Below are 20,872 nucleotides of genomic sequence, written 5' to 3'. Positions count from 1 at the left end.
CATGCTATCTCAATTTTAAAGTAGTCCATTTTATTAATTGGCTGGGGCCTCCCAAGTGGCGCAACGGAGCCAAGAGTGTGCAAAGCTGTCATCAAGGCAAATATATTCCAATATATATATTACAATATATTCTGATTTGTTTAACACTTTTTTTTGGTTACTACGTGATTCTATGTGTTATTTCATAGTTTTGATGTCTTCACTATTATTCTACAATGTAGAAAATAGTTTTAAAAAATAAAGAAAAACCCTTGAATGAGTAGGTGTTCTAAAACTTTTGACTGGTGGTGTGTATATATGTGTGTGTATATAGGCCTAGAAAGAATGAACGGAGTGTACAAAACATTAGGAACACCTTCCTAATATTGAGCTGCACTTACTTTTGCCCTCAGAACAGCCTCAATTCATTGGGACGTGGACTCTACAAGGTGTCGAAAGCATTCCACAGGGATGCTGGCCCATGTTGACTCCAATGATTCCCACAGTTATGTCAAGTTGGCTGGATGTCCTTTGGGTGGTGGACCATTCTTGATACACACAGGAAACTGTTGAGTGTGAAAAACCCAGCAGCGTTGCAGTTCTTGACACAAACCGGTGCACCTGGCACCTTCTACCATACCCTGTTCAAAGGCACTTCAATATTTTGTGTTGCCCCATTCACCGTCTGAATGATTAAAAATCTTTCTTTAACCCGTCTCCTCCCCCTCATCTACACTGATTTAGTGACATCAATAAGGGATCATAGCTTTCACCTGGTCAGTCTGTCATGGAAAGAGCAGGTGTCCTTAATGTTTTGTACACTCAGTGTATAGCTATATAGGCTGTGTGCTGTGAATACTACAGATATGTAACTAGTGTACAGTTGGTGACTCGTCGACGAGAATAAATATATTTTAAATCTGTGGTTACTCTCCTTGTCGTTTCTACTGTTTCTGTCTCAGTAAAACATGGGTGGATAATTAAGGGTTGTGTTGTGAAGTGAATGATCATTTCTGTTGTGATTTATTTTGAAGTTTTGGTTAGATTTCTGTTGTGTAGTGAGTGATAGTGAGATGATTTCAGGGTTGTGTAGTGAGTGATAGTGAGATGATTTCAGGGTTGTGTAGTGAGTGATAGTGAGATGATTTCAGGGTTGTGTAGTGAGTGATAGTGAGATGATTTCAGGGTTGTGTAGTGACTGACAATTAGCTAGAATTTTTTTTGTCCTCTGTAATTGTTATGAAACAATTATTTATAGCCAAATGTTCAAGTATCGGTCACTGTAATGTATCCACTAGTCTAGGTCTGATCCCAAACGACGTCGTCACCTCAGGTCACTATTACATCAGAAGGGACGCTTCCTGTTATTATGACATCACCTCCAGTACCGTTAGCAGAGTCGGTGGGTTTACTGTATGCGATGTTTTTAAATGTTCTGCCGAGTCACTACTGAGACGAATCATGGGAAACCGACGGAGGAAGAGAGGGCGAGAACACAAAGATTCTTACGGGATTAAGGTAGGTAACCATGGAATTATGTCAATGTCATTTATTCAACTGGAAACTCGGGGAGATAAAAAAATATATATATATTAAAAAATGAGGTCAAATCATCACGCGGCATGAAACAATTGTCAAGTTCCTGCTTGACTAGGTGAGCAGGTTTTGTATTGCGTTAAACAATATTTGTGTGCCACGTCATCGACTGCAGTCGGGCATCCGCTTGCTATATCGTATCGTGTGGTTAGCTGATGTTAACCTATACAGGAGTTGTCAGATGTTGAGACAGTAAAACAGTCCAGGGTTTACGTGTTCCGTCCTCATGGCTCCTCCTGGGGTGTAATTCAGCAGGGACCAAACATTGTTTTCCGTTGCAAAACGTTTCACTGAGGTTTCCACTAATGAAAACAACCCTGGGGTGTATTCATTAGTCAATTCCGTTGCAAAACGTTTGGTCTGGTGCAAAACTTTTCCAATTTAAACGGTTTACTCCAAATGGAAAATGTTTTTCAATGAAAGCAACATGAGTTTCTAATGGAAACATCCGCGTAGGTCCCGCTCTGTTTCACATCGTTTGCTTCCGTTTGGTTCCTGGAGTAAACCGTATACAGGTTCTATTGCAAAACGTTTTGCAGAGGAATCTAATGAATACACCCCTGTTTCAGATCTCTGAGCTGCTGACCCAACTGGCTGTGAGAACCACACCCCCTAATGGGCCCCTCCCCCGTAACATCAGCCTCCTCCCCTCCTTCACCCTCCCCGCAGTCCGAGAAACGACCGACACCACCCGCTCCAAGGCCCAGCTCCCAGAATGCATCACGAGACTCTCAGACACCCAGTGTCGGAAGTGGTACCACCAGAGACCAGCCACGCCCTTCTCCTCCTCTACCCCCACGCCAGCCCTTAACCCTAGGCCTGCCCCCAACACCCCGGGACACACCACTGGTCTCGCCTCCACCAATAGCAGCCAACCAAGGAGCAAGAGACCCAGCCTGGTTTCCCCTGATTTGTTTTTCCTACCCTATCTTGCGGCATGGAGGACTGCGAAGAGCTGTGATTCGCTGTCATTGGTGAGGGATTTGTTCCAGAAGGGTGAGGTATGTAATGTTGAGGGGATTCTGTTATTGCTCCGTGTGAAACGAGTTAGCGTTGATTTATGCCCCGAGCCTGCCCCAGGTTAAGGTGACTCAAATTGGGTTTTGCTCCTAGCAGAACTCGGCTAGACGAAGGGAATGTCTGTGCCTCGCATCACTGAAAAACACCTTAGCGGCAATATTATTGTTTGTCCCTCTTGAGACGTCGTAGCAACAACATATCCAGTACACACTTCCTTAAAATAGCTTGAATGAGTCTAAGGTAAATCAAGACATTTTTAATAAATGTTTGCTTTTGCCGAGGTCTTCGTTGCGCAATTTTACATCTAAGATGTTTGGCGCCGTATTTCTCAAGGAAAAAAATGTCCACGAAAACTGGTGACTGGGAGGCACTGGTAGTTTAACTGGGAGGCACTGGTAGTTTAACTGGGAGGCACTGGTAGTTTGACTGGGAGGCAGTGGTAGTTTGACTGGGAGGCACTGGTAGTTTGACTGGGAGGCAGTGGTAGTTTGACTGGGAGGCAGTGGTAGTTTGACTGGGAGGCACTGGTAGTTTGACTGGGAGGCAGTGGTAGTTTGACTGGGAGGCAGTGGTAGTTTGACTGGGAGGCACTGGTAGTTTGACTGGGAGGCAGTGGTAGTTTGACTGGGAGGCAGTGGTAGTTTAACTGGGAGGCGCTGGTAGTTTAACTGGGAGGCACTGGTATTTTAACTGGGAGGCAGTGGTAGTTTGACTGGGAGGCAGTGGTAGTTTGACTGGGAGGCAGTGGTAGTTTGACTGGGAGGCAGTGGTAGTTTGACTGGGAGGCACTGGTAGTTTGACTGGGAGGCAGTGGTAGTTTGACTGGGAGGCAGTGGTAGTTTGACTGGGAGGCAGTGGTAGTTTAACTGGGAGGCACTGGTAGTTTGACTGGGAGGCAGTGGTAGTTTAACTGGGAGGCACTGGTAGTTTAACTGGGAGGCACTGGTAGTTTGACTGGGAGGCAGACACTGGTAGTTTGACTGGGAGGCAGACACAGTGGTAGTTTAACTGGGAGGCAGACACAGTGGTAGTTTAACTGGGAGGCAGTGGTAGTTTGACTGGGAGGCAGTGGTAGTTTAACTGGGAGGCAGGCACTGGTAGTTTGACTGGGAGGCAGACACTGGTAGTTTGACTGGGAGGCACTGGTAGTTTAACTGGGAGGCACTGGTAGTTTGACTGGGAGGCAGACACTGGTAGTTTGACTGGGAGGCAGACACAGTGGTAGTTTAACTGGGAGGCAGACACAGTGGTAGTTTAACTGGGAGGCAGTGGTAGTTTGACTGGGAGGCAGTGGTAGTTTAACTGGGAGGCAGGCACTGGTAGTTTGACTGGGAGGCAGACACTGGTAGTTTGACTGGGAGGCACTGGTAGTTTGACTGGGAGGCAGTGGTAGTTTGACTGGGAGGCAGTGGTAGTTTAACTGGGAGGCAGACACAGTGGTAGTTTAACTGGGAGGCAGTGGTAGTTTGACTGGGAGGCAGTGGTAGTTTAACTGGGAGGCACTGGTAGTTTAACTGGGAGGCACTGGTAGTTTAACTGGGAGGCAGTGGTAGTTTGACTGGGAGGCAGTGGTAGTTTGACTGGGAGGCAGTGGTAGTTTAACTGGGAGGCACTGGTAGTTTAACTGGGAGGCAGTGGTAGTTTGACTGGGAGGCACTGGTAGTTTAACTGGGAGGCACTGGTAGTTTGACTGGGAGGCACTGGTAGTTTAACTGGGAGGCAGTGGTAGTTTGACTGGGAGGCACTGGTAGTTTAACTGGGAGGCAGTGGTAGTTTGACTGGGAGGCAGTGGTAGTTTAACTGGGAGGCAGTGGTAGTTTGACTGGGAGGCAGTGGTAGTTTAACTGGGAGGCAGTGGTAGTTTGACTGGGAGGCAGTGGTAGTTTAACTGGGAGGCAGTGGTAGTTTGACTGGGAGGCACTGGTAGTTTAACTGGGAGGCAGTGGTAGTTTGACTGGGAGGCACTGGTAGTTTGACTGGGAGGCAGTGGTAGTTTGACTGGGAGGCAGACACAGTGGTAGTTTGACTGGGAGGCAGACACAGTGGTAGTTTGACTGGGAGGCACTGGTAGTTTGACTGGGAGGCACTGGTAGTTTGACTGGGAGGCAGTGGTAGTTTGACTGGGAGGCAGTGGTAGTTTGACTGGGAGGCAGTGGTAGTTTGACTGGGAGGCAGACACAGTGGTAGTTTGACTGGGAGGCAGACAGTGGTAGTTTGACTGGGAGGCAGACACAGTGGTAGTTTGACTGGGAGGCAGACACAGTGGTAGTTTGACTGGGAGGCAGACACAGTGGTAGTTTGACTGGGAGGCAGACACTGGTAGTTTGACTGGGAGGCAGACACAGTGGTAGTTTGACTGGGAGGCAGTGGTAGTTTGACTGGGAGGCAGACACAGTGGTAGTTTGACTGGGAGGCAGACACAGTGGTAGTTTGACTGGGAGGCAGACACAGTGGTAGTTTGACTGGGAGGCAGACACTGGTAGTTTGACTGGGAGGCAGACACAGTGGTAGTTTGACTGGGAGGCAGACACAGTGGTAGTTTGACTGGGAGGCAGACACTGGTAGTTTGACTGGGAGGCAGACACTGGTAGTTTGACTGGGAGGCAGACACAGTGGTAGTTTGACTGGGAGGCAGACACTGGTAGTTTGACTGGGAGGCAGACACAGTGGTAGTTTGACTGGGAGGCAGACACAGTGGTAGTTTGACTGGGAGGCAGACACAGTGGTAGTTTGACTGGGAGGCAGACACAGTGGTAGTTTGACTGGGAGGCAGACACTGGTAGTTTGAATGGGAGGCAGACACAGTGGTAGTTTGACTGGGAGGCAGACACAGTGGTAGTTTGAATGGGAGGCAGACACAGTGGTTGTTTGAGCATGTACATCTATTTTGGGGTTGGTGCATGCCAGCCAAGCCACAACACTAAGAAATACATTAATTGCACTATAACGGTGACAAACGGTGCCCACAAACTGTTTGGGCCTAGATGAAGCTGTCCCAACAGCAGAGTCCCAACACCTTACCACTGTTACACCTGGTTATCAGCAGAGTCCCAACACCTTACCACTGTTACACCTGGCTATCAGCAGAGTCCCAACACCTTACCACTGTTACACCTGGTTATCAGCAGAGTCCCAACACCTTACCACTGCTACACCTGGTTATCAGCAGAGTCCCAACACCTTACCACTGCTACACCTGGTTATCAGCAGAGTCCCAACACCTTACCACTGCTACACCTGGTTATCAACAGAGTCCTAACACCTTACCACTGTTACACCTGGCTATCAGCAGAGTCCCAACAGCAGAGTCCCAACACCTTACCACTGTTACACCTGGTTATCAGCAGAGTCCCAACACCTTACCACTGTTACACCTGGCTATCAGCAGAGTCCCAACACCTTACCACTGTTACACTTGGTTATCAGCAGGGTCCCAACACCTTACCACTGCTACACCTGGTTATCAGCGGTGGCAGCGAAACAGTTCATTCAGCCTCATTTACTGCTTTTTAAAAGAACTAGCTGATAACATAGCTGATGTGGCTGACTTGCTTAAACAAATGTTGTTTCTACTGACAATTGAGATGCACAAACTATGGCATATGTGGACGACAAGCGGATAAGAGGCCATCCGTAATTTCGATTAAGACATTGAGCGAGCTAGGATGGACGTAGTCAATATTACTCTTTGTTCATGTACAATGACAGAATCCTTAGTGTTCTCCCTGTACACCAAGTCAAAACCGTAGGATAAATGAAGGGAGCATACAGTGCCTTGCAAAAGTATTCGGCCCCCTTGAACTTTGCGACCTTTTGCCACATTTCAGGCTTCAAACATAAAGATATAAAACTGTATTTTTTTGTGAAGAATCAACAACAAGTGGGACACAATCATGAAGTGGAACGACATTTATTGGATATTTCAAACTTTTTTAACAAATAAAAAAATGAAAAATTGGGCGTGCAAAATTATTCAGCCCCCTTAAGTTAATACTTTGTAGCGCCACCTTTTGCTGCGATTACAGCTGTAAGTCGCTTGGGGTATGTCTCTATCAGTTTTGCACATCGAGAGACTGAAATTGTTTCCCATTCCTCCTTGCAAAACAGCTTGAGCTCAGTGAGGTTGGATGGAGAGCATTTGTGAACAGCAGTTTTCAGTTCTTTCCACAGATTCTCGATTGGATTCAGGTCTGGACTTTGACTTGGCCATTCTAACACCTGGATATGTTTATTTTTGAACCATTCCATTGTAGATTTTGCTTTATGTTTTGGATCATTGTCTTGTTGGAAGACAAATCTCCGTCCCAGTCTCAGTCCTTTTGCAGACTCCATCAGGGTTTCTTCCAGAATGGTCCTGTATTTGGCTCCATCCATCTTCCCATCAATTTTAACCATCTTCCCTGTCCCTGCTGAAGAAAAGCAGGCCCAAACCATGATGCTGCCACCACCATGTTTGACAGTGGGGATGGTGTGTTCAGGGTGATGAGCTGTGTTGCTTTTACGCCAAACATAACGTTTTGCATTGTTGCCAAAAAGTTCAATTTTGGTTTCATCTGACCAGAGCACCTTCTTCCCCATGTTTGGTGTGTCTCCCAGGTGGCTTGTGGCAAACTTTAAACGACACTTTTTATGGATATCTTTAAGAAATGGCTTTCTTCTTGCCACTCTTCCATAAAGGCCAGATTTGTGCAATATACGACTGATTGTTGTCCTATGGACAGAGTCTCCCACCTCAGCTGTAGATCTCTGCAGTTCATCCAGAGTGATCATGGGCCTCTTGGCTGCATCTCTGATCAGTCTTCTCCTTGTATGAGCTGAAAGTTTAGAGGGACGGCCAGGTCTTGGTAGATTTGCAGTGGTCTGATACTCCTTCCATTTCAATATTATCGCTTGCACAGTGCTCCTTGGGATGTTTAAAGCTTGGGAAATCTTTTTGTATCCAAATCCGGCTTTAAACTTCTTCACAACAGTATCTCGGACCTGCCTGGTGTGTTCCTTGTTCTTCATGATGCTCTATGCGCTTTTAACGGACCTCTGAGACTATCACAGTGCAGGTGCATTTATACGGAGACTTGATTACACACAGGTGGATTGTATTTATCATCATTAGTCATTTAGGTCAACATTGGATCATTCAGAGATCCTCACTGAACTTCTGGAGAGAGTTTGCTGCACTGAAAGTAAAGGGGCTGAATAATTTTGCACGCCCAATTTTTCAGTTTTTGATTTGTTAAAAAAGTTTGAAATATCCAATAAATGTCGTTCCACTTCATGATTGTGTCCCACTTGTTTTTGATTCTTCACAAAAAATACAGTTTTATATCTTTATGTTTGAAGCCTGAAATGTGGTAAAAGGTCGCAAAGTTCAAGGGGGCCGAATACTTTCGCAATGCACTGTATAAGCAGACCATGATAGCTCTTAAAATATTTGATAATTACATTTCTCTAAAATAGGCTATAGGCTATATGTGCACCACCAAGTCAGAACAGTAGGCAAAATTTAAGAGGTGTAAATTGACCAAATTATTAGGGTGATGCAAATGGGCTACTAACAGCTTACTACACAACATACACTTAGTATTACTTTCTTGGCTACAGTATACACATCTCCCTGGCATGTTACATCATTTATGAAGCAGCATACAAGACATTTTTGGACTCACCATGTTGTGCTGTGCTCACTTGAACAGGAAGGTGGTGCGGCGGTCCTTCGTGGTCAAATTTCTCATCAAAGTTTGGCATTCTTTGGATTGCTGGTGTTTTCAAGACAACTGGGAACTCGAGGGCGGAGGGGGGGGGGGCAAGGTCAAATCAGGATGTCAGTGAATTTCAGGTCATAGCTCTAGAAAAAGGCCACAGTTCCCAATTTACAATTCTGAATTGGATGACCATTCAAAAATGTTTTTTTGTCAGTCTGAGCTCGTTTTTTCCAGAGTTCTCAGTTGTCTTGAACTCACTAGAAATCCAGTCAAAACAGTCGTTTTGAGCGCATCAGAAATCATGCTGGATGTTGAATGTTTTTATGATTTTAATCTTGGAAAAGATACCCTTAAACCCAGAATTGAGACCACACACCCACTCCACTGAATAGCAGGCTAGTGATTGCTTTGCAGTTAGCCACTGTTTCCTTTCAAACCACTCATTGTTGAATTTGCGATTTCCAGCTTGTGTAATGTTTATGTCCAATGTCCGATGAGCACCAATACGTTTTACCTATTAATTTCTCTTCATTATTTCTCTTCATATGACAAGGATTGAAAAGGATTTGTCAGTAGATTGTCATCTTGATTCATGATGATGCTAGCTAAGATTTTGAAAGTATAAAAGTTGACATGATCAGTCCAATCAAAGCTACTGTAGATATAACGTGATTTGACCTAATTTTATCTGTGGCCAATGAACTTGAGCGTTCTTGGATGGGCACTTCTAATGTAAGTCTATGGCAGCACCCAATGGGGCTTGAATTTCAGAAGCTCTACCCTTAGACATGGCAGTGAGGTAGTGTCCCCATGAGTGACAGAACACTGAGCCAATCACGGCGCAACTAGAGAACATTACCAACCCCTACACTCTGTATTTTTCACTGGCTGCCTCTCCACCACAGAAAGCACTGAGCTAGGCTGAAACACCTGCATCTTGGAGCGGTCTTACTCAAGAAAGCAATACAGAGACCCTGTTTGTATGTAGGCTTTATTAACTAAATACATTTATATATTTTTTTACATTGTTTGCAAACTGATGTGAGAAGTATTAATGCCAAAATAACATGCAAAACAGGCAACCCCCCCCACAAAAATGTATTTTATTTTTATTTAGCGAACAATGTGGGGCTCACAACTGAATGACGGGTCGCCAATGAGCATGTGACAGGCTTCAGCGTTGATTAAGGCCCCAGGCCTTCCACTGGTTAGTGTTGATTAAGGCCCCAGGCCTTCCACTGGTTAGTGTTGATTAAGGCCCCAGGCCTTCCACTGGTTAGTGTTGATTAAGGCCCCAGGCCTTCCACTGGTTAGTGTTGATTAAGGCCCCAGGCCTTCCACTGGTTAGTGTTGATTAAGGCCCCAGGCCTTCCACTGGTTAGATTTTTTTTTGTGATTGCTGTTAATTAAAAAAAGGCTTTGATCTGACTTCCCAATGGAAACTATTTTGAAAATTGGAACTGGAAAATTGGAAGATGTTTCTGGACGCTGCACCATGCTGCCTTGTTGACAACCTGACCGAGCCGCAGATTACTGTTCTATTTGAGAAGCAGATTACTGTTCTATTTGAGAAGCAGATTACTGTTCTATTTGAGAAGCAGATTACTGTTCTATTTGAGAAGCAGATTACTGTTCTATTTGAGAAGCAGATTACTGTTCTATTTGAGAAGCAGATTACTATTCTATGCTCCTCCTTCACTGCTTTTTCCAGATCAAGTCATGGGCTAAAACCTGGTACCCTTAACTCCCTCGCTGTCTCCGGTAAAACCAACCTTCTTTTTAAATTCTCAAATAAATCCAATCAATCAATTCAGGTGTGTCCAGACATCCTGGGGTTGAAGGAGTGGTCGAACCAGAGACCTGCAGCCTGGATCAAGGATACAGCAGTAGCAGCACAACGCATGGCGATAGAACCTGGTAAACCCAACATGGTACCAAGTGTTTTCAAGTGGGGTGAAAATGTTGCTGTTTTGAAAGTGTATTTCCTGCAATTTTACACACATTACACCACCGCATACGGTATGTAAATGACATGTTCACAGTTCCATAAGGTGCAGTTTAAAATTTTTTTAAATAATTTTGTTTAAAATGCTTGCATGTGTTACTTGATGTGGAATAGAGTTCCATGTAGTCATGTCTCTATGTAGTACTGTGGAATAGAGTTCCATGTAGTCATGGCTCTATGTAGTACTGTGGAATAGAGTTCCATGTAGTCATGTCTCTATGTAGTACTGTGGAATAGAGTTCCATGTAGTCATGGCTCTATGTAGTACTGTGGAAGAGAGTTCCATGTAGTCATGTCTCTATGTAGTACTGTGGAATAGAGTTCCATGTAGTCATGGCTCTATGTAGTACTGTGGAATAGAGTTCCATGTAGTCATGGCTCTATGTAGTACTGTGGAATAGAGTTCCATGTAGTCATGGCTCTATGTAGTACTGTGGAATAGAGTTCCATGTAGTCATGGCTCTATGTAGTACTGTGGAATAGAGTGCCATGTAGTCATGGCTCTATGTAGTACTGTGGAATAGAGTTCTATGTAGTCATGTCTCTATGTAGTACTGTGGAATAGAGTTCCATGTAGTCATGGCTCTATGTAGTACTGTGGAAGAGAGTTCCATGTAGTCATGTCTCTATGTAGTACTGTGGAATAGAGTTCCATGTAGTCATGGCTCTATGTAGTACTGTGGAATAGAGTTCCATGTAGTCATGTCTCTATGTAGTACTGTGGAATAGAGTTCCATATAGTCATGTCTCTATGTAGTACTGTGGAATAGAGTTCCATGTAGTCATGGCTCTATGTAGTACTGTGGAATAGAGTTCTATGTAGTCATGTCTCTATGTAGTACTGTGGAATAGAGTTCCATGTAGTCATGGCTCTATGTAGTACTGTGGAAGAGAGTTCCATGTAGTCATGTCTCTATGTAGTACTGTGGAATAGAGTTCCATGTAGTCATGGCTCTATGTAGTACTGTGGAAGAGAGTTCCATGTAGTCATGTCTCTATGTAGTACTGTGGAATAGAGTTCTATGTAGTCATGTCTCTATGTAGTACTGTGGAATAGAGTTCCATGTAGTCATGGCTCTATGTAGTACTGTGGAATAGAGTTCCATGTAGTCATGTCTCTATGTAGTACTGTGGAATAGAGTTCTATGTAGTACTGTGGAATAGAGTTCCATGTAGTCATGTCTCTATGTAGTACTGTGGAATAGAGTTCCATGTAGTCATGTCTCTATGTAGTACTGTGGAATAGAGTTCTATGTAGTCATGTCTCTATGTAGTACTGTGGAATAGAGTTCCATGTAGTCATGGCTCTATGTAGTACTGTGGAATAGAGTTCCATATAGTCATGGCTCTATGTAGTACTGTGTAATAGAGTTCCATGTAGTCATGTCTCTATGTAGTACTGTGTTTCCCAGAGTCTGTTCTGGATTTGGGGACTGTGAAGACTGTGAAGAGAACTCTGGTGACATGTCTTGTGGGATATGCATGGGTGTCTGAGCTGTGTACTAGTCGTTTGAACAGACACCTCGGTGCATTCAACATGTCAATACCGCTAAGACATGGGTCTATGCATTTATATAAACAGGTAGAGTATCTCATGATAAGATGTAGATCACACTATCTACCTAAAGAGATTTCATCTGTATTTTTCGTAGCTGTCTACATATCACCACAGAGCGATGCTGGCACTAAATGAGCTGTGTAGGGCCATAAGCAAACAGGAAAACGCTCATCCAGAGGCAGCGCTCCTAGTGGCTGGAGACTTTAATGCAGGGAAACTTAAATCAGTTTTACCAAATTTCTATCAGCATGTTAAATGTGCAACCAGAGGTAAAAAAAAAATTCAAGACCACTTTTACTTCACACACAGATGTGTACAAAGCTCTACCTCTCCCTGAATTTGGTAAATCTGACCAAATCAAATGTATTTATATAGCCCTTCGTACATCAAATCAAATCAAATCAAATTTTATTTGTCACATACACATGGTTAGCAGATGTTAATGCGAGTGTAGCGAAATGCTTGTGCTTCTAGTTCCGACAATGCAGTAATAACGAGCAAGTAATCTAACTAACAATTCCAAAAAAAACTACTGTCATACACAGTGTAAGGGGATAAAGAATATGTACATAAGGATATATGAATGAGTGATGGTACAGAGCAGCATAGGCAAGATACAGTAGATGATATCGAGTACAGTATATACATATGAGATAAGTATGTAAACCAAGTGGCATAGTTAAAGTGGCTAGTGATACATGTATTACATAAGGATGCAGTCGATGATATAGAGTACAGTATCAACGTATGCATATGAGATGAACAATGTAGGGTAAGTAACATTATATAAGGTAGCATTGTTTAAAGTGGCTAGTGATATATTTACATCATTTCCCATCGATTCCCATGATTAAAGTGGCTGGAGTAGAGTCAGTGTCATTGACAGTGTGTTGGCAGTAGCCACTCAATGTTAGTGGTGGCTGTTTAACAGTCTGATGGCCTTGAGATAGAAGCTGTTTTTCAGTCTCTCGGTCCCAGCTTTGATGCACCTGTACTGACCTCGCCTTCTGGATGGCAGCGGGGTGAACAGGCAGTGGCTCGGGTGGTTGATGTCCTTGATGATCTTTATGGCCTTCCTGTAGCATCGGGTGGTGTAGGTGTCCTGGAGGGCAGGTAGTTTGCCCCCGGTGATGCGTTGTGCAGACCTCACTACCCTCTGGAGAGCCTTACGGTTGAGGGCGGTGCAGTTGCCATACCAGGCGGTGATACAGCCCGCCAGGATGCTCTCGATTGTGCATCTGTAGAAGTTTGTGAGTGCTTTTGGTGACAAGCCGAATTTCTTCAGCCTCCTGAGGTTGAAGAGGCGCTGCTGCGCCTTCCTCACGATGCTGTCTGTGTGAGTGGACCAATTCAGTTTGTCTGTGATGTGTATGCCGAGGAACTTAAAACTTGCTACCCTCTCCACTACTGTTCCATCGATGTGGATGGGGGGTGTTCCCTCTGCTGTTTCCTGAAGTCCACAATCATCTCCTTAGTTTTGTTGACGTTGAGTGTTAGGTTATTTTCCTGACACCACACTCCGAGGGCCCTCACCTCCTCCCTGTAGGCCGTCTCTATGTAGTTGTTGGTAATCAAGCCTACCACTGTTGTGTCGTCCGCAAACTTGATGAGTTGGAGGCGTGCGTGGCCACGCAGTCGTGGGTGAACAGGGAGTACAGGAGAGGGCTCAGAACGCACCCTTGTGGGGCCCCAGTGTTGAGGATCAGCGGGAGGAGATGTTGTTGCCTACCCTCACCACCTGGGGGCGGCCCGTCAGGAAGTCCAGTACCCAGTTGCACAGGGCGGGGTTCGAGACCCAGGGTCTCGAGCTTGATGACGAGCTTGGAGGGTACTATGGTGTTGAATGCCGAGCTGTAGTCGATGAACAGCATTCTCACATAGGTATTCCTCTTGTCCAGATGGGTTAGGGCAGTGTGCAGTGTGGTTGAGATTGCATCGTCTGTGGACCTATTTGGGCGGTAAGCAAATTGGAGTGGGTCAAGGGTGTCAGGTAGGGTGGAGGTGATATGGTCCTTGACTAGTCTCTCAAAGCACTTCATGATGACGGATGTGAGTGCTACATGGCGGTAGTCGTTTAGCTCAGTTACCTTAGCTTTCTTGGGAACAGGAACAATGGTGGCCCTCTTGAAGCATGTGGGAACAGCAGACTGGTATAGGGATTGATTGAATATGTCCGTAAACACACCGGCCAGCTGGTCTGCGCATGCTCTGAGGGCGCGGCTGGGGATGCCGTCTGGGCCTGCAGCCTTGCGAGGGTTAACACGTTTAAATGTCTTACTCACTTCGGCTGCAGTGAAGGAGAGACCGCATGTTTCCGTTGCAGGCCGTGTCAGTGGCACTGTATTGTCCTCAAAGCGGGCAAAAAGTTATTTAGTCTGCCTGGGAGCAAGACATCCTGGTCCGTGACTGGGCTGGGTTTCTTCCTGTAGTCCGTGATTGACTGTAGACCCTGCCACATACCTCTTGTGTCTGAGCCGTTGAATTGAGATTCTACTTTGTCTCTGTACTGGCGCTTAGCTTGTTTGATAGCCTTGCGGAGGGAATAGCTGCACTGTTTGTATTCAGCCATGTTACCAGACACCTTGCCCTGATTAAAAGCAGTGGTTCGTGCCTTCAGTTTCACACGAATGCTGCCATCAATCCACGGTTTCTGGTTAGGGAATGTTTTAATCGTTGCTATGGGAACGACATCTTCAGCTGATATTTCAAAGTGCTGTGCAGAAACCCAGCCTAAAACCCCAAACAGCCAGCAATGCAGGTGTAGAAGCACGGTGGCTAGGAAAAACTCCCTAGAAAGGCAGGAACCTAGGAAGAAACCTAAAGAGGAACCAGGCTCTGAGGCGTGGCCAGTCCTCTTCTGGCTGTGCCGGGTGGAGATTATAACAGAACATGGCCAAGATGTTCAAATATTCATAAATGACCAGCAGGGTCAAATAATAATAATCACAGTGGTTGTTGAGGGTGCAACAGGTAAATGTCAGGAGTAAATGTCAGTTGGCTTTTCATAGCCGATCATTAAGAGTATCTCTACCCCTCCTGCTGTCTCTAGAGAGTTGAAAACAGCAGATCTGGGACAGGTAGCATGTCCGGTGAACAGGTCAGGGTTTCATAGCCGCAGGCAGAACAGTTGAAACTGGAGCAGCAGCACGGCCAGGTGGACTGGGGACAGCAAGGAGTCATCATGCCAGGTAGTCCTGGGGCATGGTCCTAGGGCTCAGGTCCTCAGAGAGAGAGAAATAAAGAATTAGAGAGAGCATACTTAAATTCACACAGGACACCGGATAAGACAGGAGAAGTACTCCAGATATAACAGACTAGCCCCCCGACACATAAACTACTGCAACATAAATACTGGAGGCTGAGACAGGAGGGGTCAGGAGACACTGTGACCCCATCCGATGATACCCCTGGACAGGAACAAACAGGCAGGATATAACCCCACCCACTTGGCCAAAGCACAGCCCCCACACCACTAGATGGATAACTTCAACCACCAACTTACCATCCTGAGACAAGGCCGAGTATAGCCCACAAAGATCTCCGCCATGGCACAACCCAAGGTGGGGTGCCAACCCAGACAGGAAGATCACGTCAGTGACTCAACCCACTCAAGTGACGCACCCCTCCTAGGGACGGTATGGAAGAGCACCAGTAAGCCAGTGACTCAGCCCCTGTAATAGGGTTAGAGGCAGAGAATCCCAGTGGAGAGGAACCGGCCAGGCAGAGACAGCAAGGGCGGTTCGTTGCTCCAGAGCCTTTCCGTTCACCTTCACACTCCTGGGCCAGACTACACTCAATCATATGACCTATGACCTTTAAATACTTAAAGGTTGAGACCGAGTCTGCGTCTCTCACATGGGTAGGCAGACCATACCATAAAATTGGAGCTCTTTCGGAGAAAGCCCTGCCTCCAGCTGTTTGCTTAGAAATTCTAGGGACAATTAGGAGGCCTGCGTCTTGTGACCGTAGCGTACGTGTAGGTATGTACGGCAGGACCAAAACGGAAAGATAGGGAGGAGCAAGCTCATGTAATGCTTTGTAGGTTAGCAGTAAAACCTTGAGATCAGCCCTTGCCTTAAAAGGAAGCCAGTGTAGGGAGGCTAGCACTGGAGTAATATGATCAATTTGTTTGATTCTAGTCAGGGTTTTAGCAGCCGTATTTAGCACTAACTGAAGTTTATTTAGTGCTTTATCTGGGTAGCAGGAAAGTAGAGCATTGCGGTAGTCTAACCTAGAAGTAACAAAAGCATGGATTCATTTTTCTGCATCGTTTATGGACAGAAAACTTCTGATTTTTGCAATGTTAGGCAGATGGGGAAAAAGCTGTCCTTGAAACAGTCTTGATATGTTCGTCAAAAGAGAGATCAGGGTCGAAAGTAACGCCGAGGTCCTTCACAGTTTTATTTGAGACGACTGTATAACCATCAAGATTAATTGTTAGATTCAACAGAAGATCTCTTTGTTTCTTGGGACCTAGAACAAGTATCTCTGTTTTGTCCGAGTTTAAAAATAGAACGTTTGCAGCCATCCACTTCCTTATGTTTGAAACACACACGTCTAGCGAGGGCAATTTGGAACTTCACCATGTTTTAGATCTAACTACAGACGGGTTGGTTGTTTAGCAACTAGCAACACAACCTATAGACGTGTCGGTTGTTTAGCAACACAAACTATAGACGGGTCGGTTGTTTAGCAACACAACCTACAGACGGGTCGGTTGTTTAAAACCTCTTGGAACTACCCATCCCGGATCCGGGAGAATTGTCATCAACTACACTTATTAGCATAGCGCAACGGTCAAGAAATATTACTAGAAAATATTCATATTCATAACATCACAGCTTAGCCTTTTGTTAAATCACCTTGTCATCTCAGATTTTGAAATTATGCTTTACAGCCAAAGCAAGACAAGCATTTGTGTAAGTTTATCGATAGCCTAGCATAGCATTATGTCCAGCTAGCAGCAGGAAGCTTGGTCACGAAAATCAGAAAAGCAAATCAAATTAACCGTTTACCTTTGATGATCTTTGGATGTTTTCACTGATGACACTCCCAGTTAGAATGTTCCTTTTGTTCCATAAAGACTATTTTTATACCCAAAATACCTCCGTTTGTTTGTCACGTTATGTTCAGAAATCCACCGGAAATAGCGGTCACGACAACGCCGAAAAAAATTAAAATTATATCCATAATATCGACAGAAACATGGCAAACATTTTTTATAATCAAACCTCAAGGTGTTTTTCAAATATCTATTCGATAATATATCAACCGGGATATACCAACCAATTAGCTTTTAAGTAGGAGCGAGAGGAAAAATGACTACCTTAGTCTTTTACGCAAGAATCACTCTGAGAGCCCACAGCTGGCCACTCACGCAATGTAGTCGTTTACGCTCATTCTTCAACATAAAGGCGTGAAACTACGTCACAATGCTGTAGACACCTTGGGGAATACGTAGAAAAAGGAATCTGGTTGATATCCCAGTGGCCAATAGGGGTGCATAGGAAGACAACGGTTTCAAAACATGAGTCACTTCCCGATTGGATTTTTCTTAGGCTATCGCCTGCAATGTCAGTTCTGTTACACTCACAGACAATATTTTGACAGTTTTGGAAACTTTAGAGTGTTTTCTAACCTAAGCTGTCAATTATATAAAATGATATATATATATATATATATATATGTGTGTATTATATCAGGCGAAAACCTGAGGAAAATCAAACCAGGAAGTGCTGTTTTTCCTGAAAGCTCTCTGTTCCATTGGATGCCTTGCCTCCATTTAAAGGGATATCAACCAGACATAGTTTTAGGCTTTTATTTTGAAAAATGAGCTAGAAAGGTAACATCACGTCAGTGGATAGCTGGGTGTTCGCAGAGTTTTGCTTGCGCAACAGAGTGGGGCAGCCATTGTCTCTCCCTCTCCTATTGAAAAATCGACAGTCCCGGTTGATATATTATCGATGATATATTTTAAATACAACCTGAGGATTGATTATAAAAAAACGTTTGACATGTTTCTGTGGGCATTACGGATACTACTTGGAATTTTCGTCTGCGATGTCGGTACCGCTCGAGCCTGTGGATTTCTGAACATAACGCGCCAAACAAATGGAGGTATTTTGGTTATAAAAATAATCTTTATGGAACAAAAGGAACATTTATTGTGTAACTGGGAGTCTCGTGAGCGCAAACATCCGAAGATCATCAAAGGTAAGCGATTTAATCTATTGCTTTTCTGACTTTTGTGACCAATCTACTTGTCTGCTAGTGTTTGTAATATTTTGTTTGCTGAGAGAGATGCTCTTACATAAACGCTTGTTATGCTTTCGCCGAAAAGTTGTATTGAAATCTGACACGCCAGGTGGATTAACAACAAGCTAAGCTGTGTTTTACTATATTGCACTTGTGATTTCATGAAAATTAAATATTTTTAGTAATTTAATTTGAATTTGGCGCGCTGCAATTCAGAGGATGCTGATGAAAATGATCCCGCTAAAGGGATGGGTGCGTCAAGAAGTGAATCCGTGTTGAATTCAGTCTGTAACAAAATGTGGAATAAGGGGTGTGAAATACATTCTGAAGACACTGTATGAATGTCAATCAACCAACCAATCAATCAATGTACTGTGTTCCAGGTGTGAATAGCGTGCATTACTTTGAGGACCTGAGGGACCTGCAGAGGAAGTTGTTCAGGGGGATCCTGTGGATGTCCAGCAGGGGTCGCGACCTTTGAGCTGGGTGAACATGACAACCTCTCCAGGACTTTATACACCATCAGCCTCAAACGCACCTCCCACAACACCTCCCTCCTCTGCTCCCCCACCATCACGCCTCACTCCTTTGCTCCCCCACACCCCCTCCTATGCTCCCCCCCACAACCCTACCTGAAAGACATTTAATAAAAATATTATGTAAATGTCCTTAAGCGTAAATATACATTATCTGATTTAAATAGAACATTATCTGATTTAAATAGAACATTATCTGATTTAAATATAACATTATCTGATTTAAATATAACATTTTCTGATTTAAATATAACATTATCTGATTTAAATATACATTATCTGATGAAAGGGGCACAAGACAGGGATGTCCTCTCTCCCCTCTTCTGTTTGCACTGGTAATTGAACCACATGCAGAAATAATTAGACAGGACCCACATGCAACAGGTATTGGGGGAGTGTTAGAACATAACGAACAAAATTACAGTTAACAAAAATGGCTGCTTAAACCAGTATAAACTCATGTATAGAATGTATTATACCAGAGACCAAATTCACAACATCTACAGCACAACGGCAGAGTTATGTCTCAAGTGTAAGCATTATTTTCACTCTGTCGTTTTAGGTTAGTATTGTGAAGTAACTACAATGTCATTGATCCATCCACAGTTTTCTCCTATCACAGCCAATAAACTCAGTAACTATTTTAAAGTCACCATTGGCCTCATGGTAAACTCGCTGAGTGGTTTCCTTAGGAAGGATGCCTTTATCTTTGTAGTGACTGGGTGTATTGATACACCATTGTCATGACGTTGGCCTGTGGGTAAGGTTTACCCTCGACCTGCATGGCAAGCGGTACCGGAGTGCCAAGTCTAGGACAAAAAGGCTTCTCGACAGTTTTTACCCCCAAGCCATAAGACTCCGAACTATTTGTATTGTGTGCCCCCCCAACCCCTCTTTTACGCTGCTGCTACTCTCGGCTCATCTTATACAGTGGGGCAAAAAAGTATTTAGTCAGCCACCGATTGTGCAAGTTCTCCCACTTAAAAAGATGAGAGGGGCCTGTAATTTTCATCATAGGTACACTTCAACTATGACAGACAAAATGAGAAAAAAAATCCAGAAAATCACATTGTAGGATTTTTAATGAATTTATTGTCATATATGCATAGTCACTTTAACCATACCCACATGTACTACCTCAATAAGCCTGACTAACAGGTGTCTGTATATAGCCTTGCAAGTGCATTTATACGGAGACTTGAATACACACAGGTGGATTGTATTTATCATCATTAGTCATTTAGGTCAACATTGGATCATTCAGAGATCCTCACTGAACTTCTGGAGAGAGTTTGCTGCACTGAAAGTAAAGGGGCTGAATAATTTTGCACGCCCAATTTTTCAGTTTTTGATTTGTTAAAAAAGTTTGAAATATCCAATAAATGTCGTTCCACTTCATGGTTGTGTCCCACTTGTTGTTGATTCTTCACAAAAAATACAGTTTTATATCTTTATGTTTGAAGCCTGAAATGTGGCAAAAGGTCGCAAAGTTCAAGGGGGCCGAATACTTTCGCAAGGCACTGTAGCTTTGCTACTCTTTTTTCAAATGTATTTTTACTGTTGTTTTATTTCTTTACTTACCTACACACACACACATATACCTTTTTTCCCCACACCATTGGTTAGAGCTTGTAAGTAAGCATTTCACTGTAAGGTCTACCTATTGTATTCGGCGCATGTGACAAATAAACTTTGATTTGATTTGACCCTCTCACCCTTTACCATTTTTATTTGGATTTCATGTAGTGGACATACACAAAATAGTGAAATGAAAAAAATTATTATTCTTGTTTTTAAATATATCACAAACGGAAAAGTAGTGCGTGCATATGTATTCACCCCCTTTGCTATGAAGCCTCCTAAATAAGATCTGGTGCAACCAATAACCTTCAAAGTCACATCATTAATTAAATAAAGTCCACCTGTGGGCAATCTAGGTGTCACATGATCTGTCACCTGTTCTGAAAGGCCCCAGAGTCTGCAACACCACCAAGCAAGCGGTACCATGAAGACCAAGGAGCTCTCCAAACAGGTCAGGGGCAAAGTTGTGGAGAAGTACAAATCAGGCTAGGGTTATAAAAAAATATACACAACTTTGAACATTCCACGAAGCACCATTAAATCCATTATTAAAAAATGGAAAGAATATGGCACCACAACAAACCTGCCAAGAGAGGGCCGCCCACCAAAACTCACAGACCAGGCAAGGAGGGCATTAATCAGA

At 44.0% G+C, this 20,872-nt stretch overlaps 1 protein-coding gene across 1 annotated transcript; it reads left to right on the top strand.

Annotated features, from left to right (window-relative positions):
* The first annotated feature begins 1,332 nt into the window (after positions 1-1,332).
* Positions 1,333-19,290, top strand: LOC112262491. The gene is made up of 4 exons (XM_042331191.1): positions 1,333-1,497; positions 2,145-2,576; positions 10,109-10,211; positions 18,496-19,290. The coding sequence occupies exons 1-4, from the start codon at positions 1,441-1,443 to the stop codon at positions 18,591-18,593; spliced, it is 690 nt and encodes a 229-aa protein (XP_042187125.1). The 5' UTR covers positions 1,333-1,440; the 3' UTR covers positions 18,594-19,290.
* The last annotated feature ends 1,582 nt before the right edge of the window (positions 19,291-20,872 follow it).

The sequence above is a fragment of the Oncorhynchus tshawytscha genome, linkage group LG12, assembly GCF_018296145.1.
Source record: "Oncorhynchus tshawytscha isolate Ot180627B linkage group LG12, Otsh_v2.0, whole genome shotgun sequence".
NCBI classification, from domain to species: domain Eukaryota; kingdom Metazoa; phylum Chordata; class Actinopteri; order Salmoniformes; family Salmonidae; genus Oncorhynchus; species Oncorhynchus tshawytscha.
The sequence above is the reverse complement of the archived record's forward strand: the minus strand, read 5'-3'. Positions and strand labels throughout refer to the sequence as shown.